Source organism: Linepithema humile, chromosome 4 (genome assembly GCF_040581485.1).
Source record: "Linepithema humile isolate Giens D197 chromosome 4, Lhum_UNIL_v1.0, whole genome shotgun sequence".
In the NCBI taxonomy this organism is placed as follows: Eukaryota; Metazoa; Arthropoda; class Insecta; order Hymenoptera; family Formicidae; genus Linepithema; species Linepithema humile.
The window spans coordinates 19,867,583-19,885,010 of record NC_090131.1 but is presented as its reverse complement, the minus strand read 5'-3'; the positions used below and the strand labels follow the sequence as shown (position 1 = coordinate 19,885,010).

General features: G+C 39.6%; 1 protein-coding gene across 2 annotated transcripts in view; it reads left to right on the top strand.

The window, feature by feature from the left end:
* LOC105672893 (neural cell adhesion molecule 2) overlaps window positions 1-17,428 on the top strand; it is a 197,873-nt gene that overhangs the window by 153,686 nt on the left and 26,759 nt on the right. For both annotated transcript variants that reach the window (XM_012368141.2, XM_067354513.1), the window contains 2 exons: window positions 1,078-1,188; window positions 2,630-2,833. In XM_012368141.2, the coding sequence (XP_012223564.1) occupies window positions 1,078-1,188; window positions 2,630-2,833 (315 nt within the window). The remainder of the gene's footprint in view (window positions 1-1,077; window positions 1,189-2,629; window positions 2,834-17,428) is intronic.

Below are 17,428 nucleotides of genomic sequence, written 5' to 3'. Positions count from 1 at the left end.
ACGACAGTGTTACATGCACATAAATTTAGAGCTGGAATTACAGTGGACGGTGTAAGGGAAGGGATACGATGGGTGTCCGGGTCTCTCTGGCTCTTACTAATAGTAATAATGCATTTGATTCAAGCTGAAGGAGAAGCGACTGTACTTCACCAAATGCGCCAAGTTGCTTTTGATTTCAAAAGCTCCCGACTGTCGCGCTTGATGCGCCATGAAAGAAGATTGCAAATAAGAATAAAAACGCCGTTCCGCTCCGAGAGCGCAGAACCAAAATAATTCTTTATGCGGCGAGGAAAGCTGCCAGGAAGAAAAATAAGGTGAAACGGGAACGGCGTTTCTCAAATGCCGGTTTTCTTCCCAGCGTGATTTTTGCGATTGTAATTTTCCAATTACATCGCTCGGAATTCCGTGCCGTCAAGTGGCTCTCTAGCTTCGCACGAGTGTCGCAATCTGATTTCTCCGTAAACCTCGTAAAAGGATGCCGAATAAAACGATAAACTCATTTACGTGAGAGAATTAAGGAACGTCGTGCGCGCACCCGGATGGGAAACGATAAAGTGCAGGCTTTCCGTCGGTCCCGCGCGGTCTTATTATTTCGAGTTCCGTTTCCCGGGCGAACTTCACGTCCGTCCAATATCCGATATCACGACAATTCCCAGCTTCTGGACCCGGGGGCAAAAGTGAACACTGTGCGAGCACGCGCGCGTGCACGCTCGCGGACGCATCACCCAGTACATATGCCCGTCAGAAATACATCGCGACCTCCAGCGCGCTTCGCGCTCGATATCGATTTCAGATTTCAATTTAATGCCGTCACGATATCTCAGGCGGGATCTTCCAATACCAATTTCGTGTTATCGGACTTTTCGTGACGCGCCGCCGAGGACGTCCCGCTCTCTACGTTCCTCCACGACGCGCGCGCGCGCGCCCGGAGGACGCCCCCGCTCTACGCGGCCGCGGCGAGTCGCGAAATCAGAAGAGCCCACCTTCTCTCTCTCTTTCTCTCTCTCTCTCTTTGTCTGTGCTCATGAATATTCCTAGGCGATAACTATATATCGACGTTTCTCTGTTCGTTTCCAGTGCCACCGCAAAAGATCACGATCATCGACGAGAAGGGAAACACACGGGACTCGAAGGTCGGACCGTACATGGAGGGCCAGAGGCTACATCTTTTCTGCGACGTCCACGGCGGTGAGTAGCATATTGTATGTAAAAGCGGAATGTGCACGGTATTGAGTGACGAAGCTTTCTTCACTTCAAAAAGCTGCGTATATTTTTTTCTCACTTGCAACGCGAGTCTTGCAACCTTTGTAGTTGCTATTGATAGTGCGTAGTCGACGCGACAATGGTTGGCATACTCTTTGTTTAGTAAACAATATCTATGGATTTATTTCTATATAAATCAAAGGTCCCCTTAACATATTATATAATAACTTTATGCTCGTAATACATATTAATTGTATCTATATTATATAATTTATAGCCCTATTAATTATACATTATAAATTATATTACGAGATAAATTTTCGCATGCTGCAAAACATCAGTCTTTATGAATAAATAATCCGCATGTTTATATCGCATGTAACATGAGTGACAATGAATATTGCAAAGATGATATTACATGGAATTGTTATAAAATTTTCGCTCTTTGTGATATTAATAACTTTTGTATATTTGTGGAAGATTCGTAAAATATTAACGGTCCGGAGATAAAATGTACTAAAACTGGAATGAATTATCGTTCTGAAATTTCATGGATTATTCTTATCTCCGGTAGAGCAAGAGTTATCAATATTTTAGAGTGTAAAACGATTTCATAATGTTCCCGTGCAATCTTTTATTCCATTATAACATTATAATATTCTATGCTTCTTGTAATAGTAGTTAATGATTTTCATTAATGTATCAATTATGTTTATCAATTATGTTATGTACATATTATGTTATTAAATAATTATTGCACGCGTGTTACACAATGCGAATAATTATACATAAATAATTCGAATATATACGTGTTTATGATCGATGGTATTAATATCGAAGTAAATTGTTTAGTGGCAGTATGTCTATGCTTATTTATAATGAAAGATCAATTTCATGTGCCATTTATGCAGTATTGATCCTTTTCAATCTTTTACAACGATGCATTGTGCAATTATATTTTTTTTTTTTTTTTTTAATCAAACCTCGAATAGTGCTTGCGTTACTTGCATCATTAAACAACTTGCGGCACCACTAATATCGCAATAGTGTGATTTTTGTTAAATTAATCCCTACGTTGCTAAAATTACTTTATTTTCTTACTTAAAAATTATTTTCAGCAAATTAAAAATCATTACTTATATAGCATCAATTTGATTAAGCGAATCGTGTACTTGCATTTTTAAACTAGAAATAAAACCTGAAAATATTTATATACGCGTAGAATAAAATCGACTTAGTCAATCAAGGCACACGACAATTATAATCGACTTAGCAACGAAGGGGTTAAATGCTATTAAAATCGAAGATACCCACGCGAGCTGCAAGAGATCTCCGCGGAGCAGCGCAATTCATCAATACCGAAGCGCGATCATATTTTCCGGGGAAACTGACACGCAGCGAGCCAAAAATTGATGTATTTCCGCAGGTAAGCCGGCCCCGACAGTGTCCTGGTATCGCAACGACAAATTCGTCACCAACCGGACGACGACGCTGCACGATGGCGTGACACGCAGCGAGATCGTTATACAGAATTTAGGCCGGGGCGACGTATACTCGGTGCTGACCTGCAACGCCACGAATAACAATAGGTCGATCCCGCTATCGTCGTTGGTCCGCGTGGACATGCATTGTAAGTATCTGCATGTAGTATGCGCATCACGATAAAAATTCGCCTCGGTTTGCTCGACCGCGCGGCATCGATGAATAATGTGAGATTCACGCCGCCGCGGCCGCGGGGCACGTTTTATCGGCGCTTTTAATTTGCGCGAAATATGATAATTACAAGACACGGTTTACCCCCCACGACCGACGATAATAACGTTGCATCGTAATTATATACAATTGAGAGGAGAATTGCGGTTCAAAGTAAATCAGCGAATACCCGGCAAATTTCTCGTGAAGATATCGCGGATCTGCGCGATGCAACATGTAATGAGAGTTCAGCAATTTCCAAACGCCGCCTATTGGAACTAATCGTCTTACCGTGACAATGACAAAGATATGTGAATTTCGATAGCTGAACTCTCACGAGATCCGATAATGGGATCGAAGCCGAGCGTGTGCCTGAAGGACATGTAATCCCGAACGGTCTGCGCGATATCGCATTTGCCTTTCACTTACTACGAAAGAGGATCCGTCGAACACCTCAGTTGTATATATACCGCGCTATTGACAAACCATCCCGATCACCATGAGATGTTTATCGCGATAATAGAAAACCTGATGGCCATTTTTCTAGAGCCGATTCGCGAACCAGAACGACGAGTGAGCTTCCGGAAGGGAGAAAGAAAGAGGTGGGCAAGGGTAGAGATGAGAGAGAATCGTCGATATAGAGATATTCGGTCGCATGATTGCAGTTCGTTCTCGCTCCGAGAGGATACGGATCCATCCGAGCTTTAATACGTATTCCAGTCGTAAAATAGCGAGTCCCCTTACTGTGGAGATTCCGCTCTCACGCTGCCCGTCCTTCAGAAGATTATACTTGATTGAAGGATCTATCTAGTGACAATAGTCGCGCGTCTTGAATTGAATGTCAAATCCGTACGATTCTCTCGCTTTCGATTGTACAATTTAATTCCTCATTATTCCGCTGTCACGTGATACAGTCGTCTCCGTTGGCAGTCGATAGTATAAGGTTTTAAATGGCACGTTGTGTCATCATAGAGCGATTCTGGGCATCGAGATCCATTCGATTCGACGCCGTCCCTTTTTCCCGCTATTTATACAGGACAATCCCAAATTGGTCTCCATTGTTGGATCATGCCAATGTATGGCGCCCGCTCTATATATTTAGCGGATGAAAGTCAATAGGGCGCGGTACGAAATAAATAGCGATACGCTTCTTCGGACCGCGAGATACGCTATAATAACGTTTACAATATAGATACTCATGGTACATAGTAATGTCAAACATCTAAATCAATACCGGTGGCGTATTGATATAGATGTTTGACATCCATACCAATGTCAAACATAGCCGCTAATACAAGACAATCCCGATACACGAATCTGGAGCAACCAATGCTTCCCCACTGTTTACAAGTCGGGGGGGAATAAGATCTATATACTGTAGATTACATATCTTTCGTTCTCTGTTTTTTTTTTTGCGGAAATATCCGTCGGATATTGCGGGGGAAAAACGGTATATTAAACGGAATTAATAACTTCATCTCCAAAGCCACATTTATTTAGCGAAAGGAAGCTCGTCCGGCAAGCCAATAAATGCCGACGTCCCGTCGAATCACGCACCATCGACTCCATAACTCCGTCGGTTAGAATGTCGGCACGTAGCAGGTACAGAATTCGACGTATCGGCGATGGAGATGAGATGATCGCGCGGGTTCTCGCCACGGCGCGGAGAATCAGGATGGACGGCGCACAATTTACGGGACGATACTGTTCGGGGAGAACGTACTTTCCCAGGGGAACCTTTGCATTCTTTACGCGCCCGTCGCCCGTAGCAGCGATGCGTAAATGGCGTGCCAAAGCGAAAAAGAAAAATGGGAGAGAAAGAGAGGAAGCGGGAGGAGGGATGCTGTGCGCATGAGGGGTGCGAATCCGCCATTAAAGGGTGAATAACGTCCGGGCGAACGTGGTGCGTCTTCCGGCGGTGTGGAATTCGATTATCTCGGACGTGATTTAAAATATTCCCGATAGCGCGGCGACGGCGGTGGCGACAACGGCAACGACGCTGGCGTCGAGATCGAAAAACGCTCCGCCGCTACCCCCTTTTCCGCCCCGGAAATTCCGACGATTGCGTTATTTTCTTTTTCTAAAAAGAGGTAAAGACGAACGTCACGTACGGCTCTACTTTCGCCGGCTCTTTGCGAGTCACCGCGCCACGTGGAGAAAGTGGATTATCGCGAAATCTCTTGCTTGATCGCATTTTACAGGGGCGATGAAGAAGAGCTCTGGAGACTGTGCCGAGATACAGGCTGACAGGATCATCGTATAACGAGAACAAAATAACTTTTAAATCCGCAGAATTGCGCGGCATTGCTTACTCCGTTCGAGTTAGTTTTAAGCACACGCGTCCAGAAATTGAAATCATTCGAGTAACATAAAATTCTGCGTTATTTCGGGAGTATAAATTGCGCATACGTACAGAATAATGCCAAAATAGTAATATCGTGTTACACAGATTGCATGAGCTTGCGCTGTTTTCATAAACTGTAATTGTACGCTTACGTATGTATATATAACATGTTTTATTGCCAATCTCGATTTTCAAAAGTTATGGATTTATAATTGTTGTTGCTTTTAAACTAATCATTAAATTTATCGGTTGATTGATTTTCGTTATCGCCAATATGGAGCTAATTTCCAGATGGCAATATCGGGAATCAAATCTGTAAAACAAAATTGTTTGGATAAATATTATTACATTTTATACATGTATAGCGCGATATATAGATATACGTACGGAGACATAACTATACGTACGGAGAGAAGAGCGCAAGGATAAGTTAATTATTTTGTAGCAAAATTTTCTATAAATTTAATTTTAATTATTAAACGGTAAAGAGATTTTCAAGAAAAACTACCCTGGTAGGTATGACAATCAAAAAGTATTGCAGAGGGGCAAGTGCATCGTTTATTGAGAAAGAGCATTAAATACACTTTAATCGTAAGATCGATAAAAAAGCAGACGCCAGGCCGTCGTGAATTTCTTATCGGCGGCGTAAAGTAAGCGTTAAAAGAATTCGAGAGAATCTTCATTAAAGAATACACGGGGAAAAGTTCGGCCGCGATTTAAAAGCAACGGTCGAAGAAGCACAATGGAAACAAGCTCGTCTGGCTCCGACTGGAATCGGCTCTAATCCGAATGTAATAAGAGAAACTTTTGTTCGCGCTCCCGGGCGTAATTAAATGTGCACATACGCGATATTTTTGTTGGCTAATTGATTTTTTTGCCAACTTTCATGAAAAAGCAGATTTTATATATATTGCAAATTAAATAACAAAATTTTAGAATTATTTAAAAAGAACGTGTTTGAATACGTAATTTTATCAGTATTATTTAATTTTAGTTTTTACTCGTTAAATAGAAGGTTTCTGTATACAAGTGTTTGTTTTTTATTTTTACTATATCGATCAGGAACTAAAATTAATATGTAAAAAATAAATATTTAAATATAATTTGCAAACGATTTTAAAATCTTATTATTATATCTTATTATTATATAATTTGAGATATATATGGGATTTTTATTTCTGGAAAGGTGACGAGAGAGAGAGAGAGAGAGAGAGAGAGAGAGAGAGAGAGAGAGAGAGAATCAATTAGTCAGCAAAAAATCGCTTGCACGACATTTTATACTTTGTTAGGTAAAAACTAAAATTAAGTATGTAAAAAAATACATATTTAAATGTGTATATTTTTTTAAACAATTCTGAAATTTTATTATAAAATTCGCGATATATAGAATTTCCCTTTTTTTAAGTTAATAAAAAAATTAATTAGCAAAAATATCACATGTACATTTAACACATAAATATGATATTGAGGGCATGCTTCTCGATATCACAATATAAATTAAACTCAGAAAATTATTAACGAGAAGTAAAAGAAGTCAAATCGGAAGTTGACACTTTTCCAGCGTGAAAAAAGAAGTCAGAATAGAAGCAACAAAATACACGAGAGAAAGATGCTTTACGCGATAAAATATAAAAGCATCATAACATTTTTCTGGGTCAGCGATTCGTGACTACTTTCGACGAAGCTCGCCGTAGCGGCGCAAAAGTCATTCACAATGAAACCAGTTAAACACGCGACGCTACATAATAGCAAATTACTCGAGATAACGTGAAATTATCGGGCGATTGTACGTTCGGCAAAAAAGACACGAGGATTAGATCCCATTAGCATACGCGAATTGGATCGGAGCAATGCCGTCGTTTTCAGTTAAATCGATTTTTATCAGGTATTGTTACGCGACGCCTGCCTTCGAGAGCGATTCGAGAGCGAGGTAACACGGCACGGGGAACATTCGCCACGATCCTGAACTGATTTGAATTCCCCCCTTTTCTCGCTTAACGATCTATTTAACGGAAAACGTAGCCTTTATCGCGAGGAAAGTCGAAAAAAAGCGCTATTACTCGCATAAAAATAGAAAGTGTGTTAAGCAGTGAGCACGAAACCGATACTTGAGGAGCAGTAGAACTCATAGTAAGTCTAAGAACTCATTTTTTCGTCTCGAATAACTTTGTGTTCACTTTTTTTTGCTTCTTCTAGCTGCAATTATTCTTGAACGAACAATTTCACTGAGCTAACATAAAATGAAATACGCGTGAAAGGCTGCGTTGTTCACTTATATACAGCGTTCCGGTACTTCCTTTCATTTCTAGAAAGTTTGATCAGTTTGGAGTATATTTCTCGTCGACGAAAATGTCGATACATTTCATATATATTTCTTCACGTCATCGCGTAATAATACCCAAAACGGTCAAGTATCACGAAGGACGCCTTTCTTCGAGATGGATCGAGGGAAGCTATGAGCGAAACAGTATAAGAACGTTCCTCTGAGATCACCACGTGGTCCCTTGCACGTTTGCCTTTGACGACGGCAACTTTCGCGCTCGATATGCGGCGCTTGGCAACACGGATTTCCCGGTAATATATCTCCTTTTCATGTGAAAGCGCGGTCCCTTTCAATATGCTGTGAGAGCGAGCAGCATTAGTATCCTAGGGCCATCTTTTTCGGCTGATCTTGCCAAGTGTTCGCGTGCGCCATATGTAACGCGCGCGCGCGCGCACGCGACGTTATTCATTTCATGCTGACAGAATACAGAAGTCATTTGTCGGCTCGCTAGCGCGCGAACTTGACAATACCTATTACCAGACACTATCCGTGAATGCAGAACGGTCTGTCTTCCTCTCTCGCACGGGCTATTACCTTTAGCCACTCAGACGTCAGAAGAGCCCGACAAATGTCCTCGCGCAAAGACAATAACCAGACTAATGAGCGATTAGCAAGAGAGTGGATAATGGGAGTGAGTATCGCGGCTAGGGTAATGATTGATTATCAATTTACGAGGAACTGTTTACGAAAAATTAAGAGTTATTTTTGTTTTATATATTCACGTTACATATACGAATTCAAAAATAAAAATCTAAAATTTTTAAAGAGAGTAATCAAGTTTTTGATAAATGGAACAAAAATGTCATTTAGCATAAAACTTAATTTGAATTTGAACGGATTTTTTAATTATTTATTATTTTTAATTATTAAAATCTTTAATAGTTAATTATTTGACATCAATTTTTCTTAAATATCTCCAAATGTTTGACAAGTAAGTCTTTGACATATAAAATGCCATTTAACTTTAACGGTAAATTTTTTGATGTACATATTTGCCGTTAATATTTTTTTAAAAATAATTTTAAAAGAAATTTCCAATAATCAATATTACATTTAGATTTATATTTGAACTTCAAATAAAACTTTTCGAGTAAAATTTGTTTTAATCGAATCTAGAATAAGATTTTATAACTTATTCGCGTTCTCTTAAAGTTTAATTCATCAAAAACTTTTCACTTTTATTTCACGAATTATTGTCACGTTGATTAAATTAAATTAAAAGACGATCTATTGTAACTGAAACGAATGTATTTTTAAAATTCATACAATCGGAGCAAATATTATCGGAAATTTGAAGGAATCAAACTCGACCTAATTAGATAAATAAAGGACAGATGCAATTACCGTACATCGCCGGAACCAATGAGCTAAACTCCATTACTACAAATCGACCGAGTCAACAGTTTACCTCTCTAATGTGCTCAATGAGTTTCGCAAACGTCTTTCGCACCCGCGCCCCGAGGACTTCGCGCGCGCATTGCTTTGCGCTTTGATGATTTGCGCGATCGCAACCACGGCGCTAAATGGAATCAAAACGACCCGTTCAGCGTGCCCTTCTTCGGCAGCGTTTCATTATCCGCTGCGAAATTGAATCTGCCGATCAATTACCCGTCTCTGTGAGAAGTAAACCATCTTCGCGTTCTCAAAAGCAAGAGAAGGGATCTCGCGCCGGCCGTGCGCGATTGCCACCGCTTTTCCTTCCTCAGGAAAATCTCAACAGATCTCCGCGCCGGATCTTTCTTCTCTGCGGAAGATGCGATTGCATCCTCGTACACCATCTCGCGATTCCGCGTGCGTGTATAACATATAGCGAAAATGCGGCGACGGGAAACGCGCGTCGCCGATTCTGGCTTTCATCGACGACTCCTTATCCGCGGGGTTTGGTTTTCATTCGCTTTGCAATTCAATCCCGCGGAATCCCGCGGGATATTCGCGTCCCACCTCTCGGCTTTGCCGTGCTCGCCATCGTCGCCACCGGGCCGCTCTTCTTCAACCAGCATCTCCCTTGCTGCGCGATTCACCGGAATAGTTGGATCATTCGACTGCAGTGCTAGGTTCATTGCTTCGAACTTTTCGAATTAATCTGGATTATGCTTATCTCATATATTCGTCGCAGAGACGAACGGCATATACGTATTACGACGATAAACAATACAACAGCAGAATCAGCATAAATATTCAGTGAATCACTTTTAGATAACTGCATATTCGAATATTGAAATATTCCATTAACAATACTCTTATTTACATACAAAAAAATTATATGAAAATTTTTTTATATGAAAACTAAATAATTCTAGAATACTTCTGCATATTGACATTAAATTTAATAAATGTATCGCAATACTCGAATATCAAAATATTTCCCGACATTGCACTTATATTTATATTTAAAAAAGAAATAAAACATAAAAAGATTGTTATACAAAAATTATAAATAACTTTCGAATATTCCTGAATATTGAATCTCAATATCCAGTATTCCGGAATTATTTATAACTTTCCGGAGTCATTAGCCGTACGCCGAAGTTGCTGCAATATTCAGATTTGGGACATTCGTTCCTATTTCCTTACCGCCGGATGAAATCACAGAGATGTGCAATCTCTTCGAGTCAATAGAGCCAGAGGATGAAGCAGATTAAAGCTGAAAACTTAAAGGCGAGGGAGGGTAACCGTTTTCCGGCGACCGGAATAATTAAGAGACTAAATTTGAGATCGAGTGAATGAGCGAGATTTTAATTAAAAATTTTACAAATGCGCAAGGGGTGTATTTTTGGATATCGTAAACATCACAATATTTAGTGATTTTGGAATTACCACTTGTTATTGTATAAAATTAGAAAAATACGCGAGTGTTTTTAAAGACACTTTCTCAAACACTTTTAAAGAGCGTCAATGAAACCAAAGAGCGAAACGGATTAAAGTTGAAAACTCAAAGTCAAGAGAGAATAACCGCTTCTTGGCGACCAGGAACAATCAACAAGGCCAAGTTAAATGTGAGCGAACGAACAAGTTTTTAATTAAAAACCTCATTCGCTCTACTACATTCTATTCATCCGCCATTACTTGTGTTTATTCTCTCAACTTAGTAAAGAGAGAAATTTTTCAAAAATAATATCTTTTTAAAAATAATTATGGTGAAAAATATTTGTAATCTTTATACGAATCTGCAAAACTTCTTCGCTTTTGGCATCGAAATAGATGACACTCGCGCGACTTTAGGCCGCATCGCGATGTACAAGTTTAACATGCGCCCAGAGGCGCCGAATTAATGATTACGTCGTGCAACCGTGTGTACAGCATCGAGGAATATGGTAATCTTGCAAGATTTAAGGCCTCTTCCGCGCTGCTGCCTACCAGGTTTCCGGAACGACGACGGGACAATTACTTCGCGCTTCGATGAGGGTTGTGTTCAATTATACAGGATGTTTCAAAACTTGCGCCCTTGGCCTCAGTAATAGAGTTTTTAAAATTGAAATTCATATTATTATTTACCTCCGAAAACTACAAAGTAATTAATAAAATTATTTTTATATTATTTATTTCGAAAAATATGATAAATTTATTAAAAGTTTCCAACGGAGTTTCTTATTCCAATTAAAACTTTATTCAAGAATAATTGAAAAGTAAAGTTATCTCTCTCTTAAAATTCTAACTTTTAAAAATTTATTTAAACCATTTAATTCTTAACGGCACTCTTGACTTGTCGACATCAAAATTATCGCCGTTCCTTCCTAATTTTCTGTGACTCATAAAAAAATGTGACTTATGAAGCAACCTGTACAGCGGGAAGAGCGTGTCAGGTTTGATAAATGCATGCACTTGGGCGGCTCGAGTTATTAGCCATACACCGAAGTTATTGCAGCAGGTATTGCAGGGTTTCAACACTCCCGTTGACAATCTTCTCCGTTCCGCAATTTCACAATGATTACGTAATCGATGGAATCATATCCATCCATATCGAAGCGTCTCTATTATCCGACGAAACATGTAATCCATAAGCTGAGATGCGTAACGGTATCATCCGTGCTAAAAAAAGTACTAGTGATTCTCTCTCTAAAACATTTTTTCAAGCAATAAGAAACGCTTTATATTTAACAAGCGAACTTCAAAAGCTGTGTAACAATATAGCAGAATGCAATCTAATTACAACGAAAAACAATGCTTATCATATGCCATCGCGCATCCAGTAAACACGGTCTTATTTACCTTTTCGTTAATCAACTAATTAGCTAATTATCCGCTGGCTATTATCTGAAGTTTGTTATATAGCGTAAATATTTGTCGAAAAATATTATATAACGGAAAATAGTATGTCCTGTGAAAAACTCACCACTTCATCAGTTTCCTAAACAACCCCGCGCACAGGGAATGCATTATGCGTGTAATAAATCTGGCGAAAATTAGAGAGGTGAACAATTTTATATGTATAAAAATTCGGTAACTGACATTTTATCGAAAATAAGCGAGAATACGTAAAACATGAAAGAAAAATAGACCCGTGATTAAGGCGGAAAAAACGTTTCTGTATGAATAATGTTGGAATATTCTACGATATTTTCTACAAATGTTACGTTTCACGATGGTATTTCGCAATGGTAAAAATATCAGTTATGATATAAATATTTAGCGAGTATCCATTGGATACTCAAATGTCCGATGTGGAGATATTCAAATGTATTCAGTGATTAATTAATATACGACATAATTTTATACATCGTATAATTATATCAAACATTATTATACGATGTTTTTGTTTCTCCACAAGAGACTCTCCCACGAAGATGAAGAATAATGTTATTTCTTCATTGTATAATGTTGAGGGGAAAGCTGCCGCGTTTCAGCAGGCACATCACCCAACAATCTGTTTTCATATAAAATAAATTTTTCTATAATAAGTTTTCCACAATAAATATAAAACAGTGTTATTAAAAATTATCCGGAAATTTCATCAATATTGCGATAAATTTCTAAATATACAAAGATACTCTCTGAATATCCAATAACATCCGCTGGTTGTTTATCTTGTATAAGTAACTGTATAGAAGATCTCGCTACCTCATTTTATTTCCCCGTCACGGCTTAATCCGCGTAGAATGGTGCGCGATATCAACGATATCTCCATGCACCAAGCCCCGTGAGGAAACAACATCTAACCCCCGTGGCTGTTTGCGTTCGCCGCGGAACGAGCCGCGATGATCCATGCTGTGGTGCGCACGCTGAAATGCAGCAGCTTTCTCCTCACATTCGGGCTGAATAGGCGTGCGACCGTTGAATAGGAGACGCGTAGCGTTCACTCGCGGCTGGCCTGAATTTCTAGCGACGAAAATGCTGCCGAGTAGTTCCAGGCGAGAAAGGGAGGGAAAAAGGGATAGAAACGTGAAAGCGAAAGAACGCGGCCCCGGGCGGCGGAAGGTCTAGGATCGGCTGCCGCCTTCCGCGAGCAATCCCTACAGGATGATTCAGAGGGAAACGACGCTAGTAAATTTTCAAAGAAAATATTATATAGCCAAAACGATCTCTGGCAAATGCGCACTCGATATTAATTCTTGATATTATAAAACAATCATTTTTCGTTTTAATAACTTCCGGATTGTATTACGAATGCCAAATTTGCATATTTTATTACGCCATCTAAATTAATTAAAGTATACTATATCAAATTAACTGAAATTAATTAAAGTTAATCTCTTGACGAAGATTTATTATATTAAATACTCTTTTACTGTTTACTGATAATATTTTTATGAAAAATATTAGTTGTTTTTTTTAACATATGAACAAATGTTTATAAATTACTTTTACACCAGTTTTAACAATACTGGCTAAATTTGTAAAGTGCAAACAGGAATAATATTTATCCGAAAATTATATTTTTTATATCATAGAGCTAAAAACGTTACGATTGTCTCTTGAATTCACCTGTAGAGAATGAGTCACGTAGAACTTTTTATACGTATATATGTATATATATTGTACATATACATAGACGGGCGACATACCGAAATGAAGACGAAAATACCTTAACAGCTCCAGGCAATGGAAAGCCTATCATCGACCCTTCGTGAAGACCCGGAAACTCGCCAAAACTAACTTCGATCGCTGTTTTAATATAACAGTCCCACGCTCTTGGAATTGTTTAATGAATTCACAAGAATTTCATTAAACGTCATTACTCAGTCGTCGGTCAAAAAGCTATAATCCGATCAATTAACAGGTAATTAATTAGCAAAAACGAAATCCAAAATTAATATCAATTACCGTTATTTGCGTAAATATATATAGGACAATCTGCGTTTCAATAGTAATTTTCCAGCAAACTAATCGAAATTGTGGCCAAATAATCGTGATGGCAATTCCAATTTCATCGTTGTTCGTTACTTTATTTCAATATATCGAAAGAGAACTGAGATTACTCGTAGGATACGCAATATGCATTATTTAATGGGTGAGGAATGCATCAGGAAAGTTTCATTTCGGTAAAGGCCATCCGCGGTGCGCGAGAATAAGTTCAACCGCAAAAAAAAAACGTATGTGCAGTGCATTAATGTTGAAAGAAAGAGATGTTTTCATCCTGGCGTTATAGAGCGCGCGGCGCATCTCGCCGCAATTTCTTGAAAAGCATCACAAACAGACGGTCGTCACGATGCAATTGAAGCCATCACGAGCACGCGCCGTTTTTAAACTCAATTCGCACTCTATGTTGCATGTAACAGCGCCGGCTCTCTTCGTGCTAGTTGACCTATGAAAGTGACTTTATAATTTAAACACGCCGCATCGTGACAAATTGGCGTCGTTCAATACTGATGATCATCCTGGATGAATCATCTAAAAAAGATGAAATGGCTGAATTGAGATATATCGAAAGGAAAGGATATATCGAATCGCTCGATGCATTTTTAAAGGTACAAATCTAGGATTGTTCCTGTTTGAGAATCCGATTGAGGACGAAGTCATGCAAAATTTATTTAGCTTACTGCCGGTCTTAATTTTACAAATACAAATTCAATTCCAAAGACGAAATTTTCTGTTAGCTAATTATTTTATTTTTGTATATGTTTCAAATGCATATATTTTTATATCTATAATGACACTCGATCATCTACAATCGTCCAAAAAACATAATGATCTATTTATAAATTATTCTACAATAGTATCGCATTTCTTCTGACTTTTATTTATTTTTTTTTTCTGTAGGTAATTATATTAAAAAAGAGTGAATAAAAAGTTTAATTTTTACAATTTTACAAATATTTAGATTTCAATAACTTTTCGCAAATTTTTGATTCCCTCGTGTTTGCGAATGTGGCGAAATACTAATTGAACTTGCGAAACCATTCTCTTTTGAGTTTGCGGTATATCTTCGTAATTTCTTGTTTATGTTAGGGCCAGCATGGCCAACCTCAACAATGTTAAGGGACGACGCTTATTCCGCCGTATCGTCGTAGTGCCGCTCTTCGCGTAAAACCCGTTACAGTGCTGTTGCGAACCTCCAGAACGTAATGCTGTTTATATGTTTTCCTTGAGTGATTCCCGTACATGGTATCTCAAAGGAGGGAAGTAGAGACATTCCAGGCAAACACTCACTTTTGGAGAAACGATGCTTACATAATTTAATTTTCCTTTACTTTCGACAATTCATCGGGGACGATTCTCAGGAGGTAACACACTCTCGTATCCTTTGCCGAAAGATTCTCCACACGATGGAATTTCGAGGCCTCGGTCTACGCTCGCAATACCACCGTTCTCGTCCATGTAGAAGCGTACACGACTGCGCCCGCTTGTTATAATACACGTGACAAATCCCGAGCCGCCGGAATTGCGAATTAATGAACGGTCTCGTTATGCGGCGCGAGCCGGCCTTGTTTATCGCCGACCGTTCTATCGAGGGCCGATATAGCGCCCTTGGAAATCGATAACCATTAACGTGCTCAGGTACGACAGGCACGCATCCCTCGCTCGCGCACGCATATACGCGCGTTTATACGCTCGGTTTCCTCGCTTATTCGTGACGATGTGTAGATATAGGTATACGGGCGCGCACACGCGCGCCCGTAAACATTCACATGTACATAAACGCGCGCAGACGTCATGCCCGTTTCTAAAAGGACATGCCAACGACGAGAAGGGATGGAAGGATGAGCGGAATGACGCAGAGACCGTGTGGAACGGGGACCGTGCACGGTGTCCCCGAGGGACGGAGTGTCACCGACAGGTTCCTCACGACGAACGTCGCGAGAAAACTTTAATGCGCATTGCCGAGCTAGTCTGTCATAGTTGGCAAATGCGAACCAATTTAAGTTAATTCGTCGTGACGTCCGGGAATGCAGACGCGCGGCGAAGTTGCGGCGAGAAAGAAGTTTTAAAATTTTATCGCCCGAAATCTTTTTGTTTCCTTCGACAAGAAACTACCAACCGCTCTTTCGAATTCGCGCAACTATTTCCTTAACGCTCGCGCAAAGAAAGTATATCACGTCGGACTGTTTCAAATTTTATCGACAGCATGATATCTCATCTCGAATACTCTAAAACGTTTGCCCGCCATTCCTGCCGGGATAGAATGCGATATTCGCTCGCGCGCGTTGAAGAGCCAGAAGTAATAAAAAAAAACGCGCGCGGTCAATATCGGAAGGGATCCAATCAGCAAACGCGGCTTTATCACCATTCACTTTGCCTTATCCGAGCCAGAACTCCCGACTCGTCGCGCAGCAGTTGGTTAATAGTAATGGCTTCCCCTTTAAAAAACCATCAATGCAGTTCGATATTTCTGTCTTTCTGAACATCTTCGTTTCTCCGCCTCCCATCGCGCGATCGTTTTTAGTCATTAATGAGACATGCCTGATTCCGCCATAGTCGCGCACTGTTTTTTACAATGAATATAAATGAATATAAATTTCATAAATAATACGATAACGCCGAGAAAGGGAAACGAATAAGAACAAGTTTTTGCACTTTAAAGGAATTTAACGTTACTGCGCTGCAGAAAAAAAGCGGAACCTATTAATACTTTTTAACATAAATGCATATTTTTCTGCGCTAAAAAACCCCTGAATGGTTTTATAATTAGGAAATGTAATAATCAATAAAACATACATAAACGAAAATAATACATTAACTCGTATAAACTCCACCGAGATCGTGAAGTAACGAAACGAATGAATTCAGTTGTACTTTCGTTATTGAAAATTATTCGTTATATTTATAACTTGTTGCATTTATAAAAAATATATTATTTTATTAAAAATATATTGCTCTGCGATTAAATTATATTGTCATTAAGAAAACATCATTGTACTATTCTCTTCTTTTATAATCGAATCATCTTAATTGCTCAGCACGTGTTCTTGGAGGGTTAAAGGAGTCTATTTCAGAGGACCGAAATCAGGGTAGAAAAGCGGGTAGAACGGAAAAAAGGTCGGATATCCTTTTTGCGGCGAACACCGTTTTCATTCCATGCTTTTTCCTGCCTTCGGCCATCTTCCTCCACTCGCCGGTTTAGGTCGACGACGGCTTTCATCCAATTTCCCCTTGTCTTGAGAAGCTTCTCGCAACGTCCCTCTCTCCCCTCTTTGCGCACCCGATGCTTAAATGGAAGTGCTCTTTCGTAAGGCCGTTCGACACCCGCGAGACCTATTGTCAGCCTCGAGATTGACAGCGTCCCCGCAACGCGTCCACGACGCAGTGATTTTCTCTGAAGTCGCGTCTCCACGAGGGAAAAAATCAGCGTCATATCCGCCGCCGGCGGTTCTTGCCGCTAGCACCCTTTTTATCTGTGCCAAGCTCGCTTAAAATTTTTTTACTTATAATCAGTTGATGATAATAATCTTAAAGCTGATTATTATTAAAGGGAAAAGGCAGAAGAAACA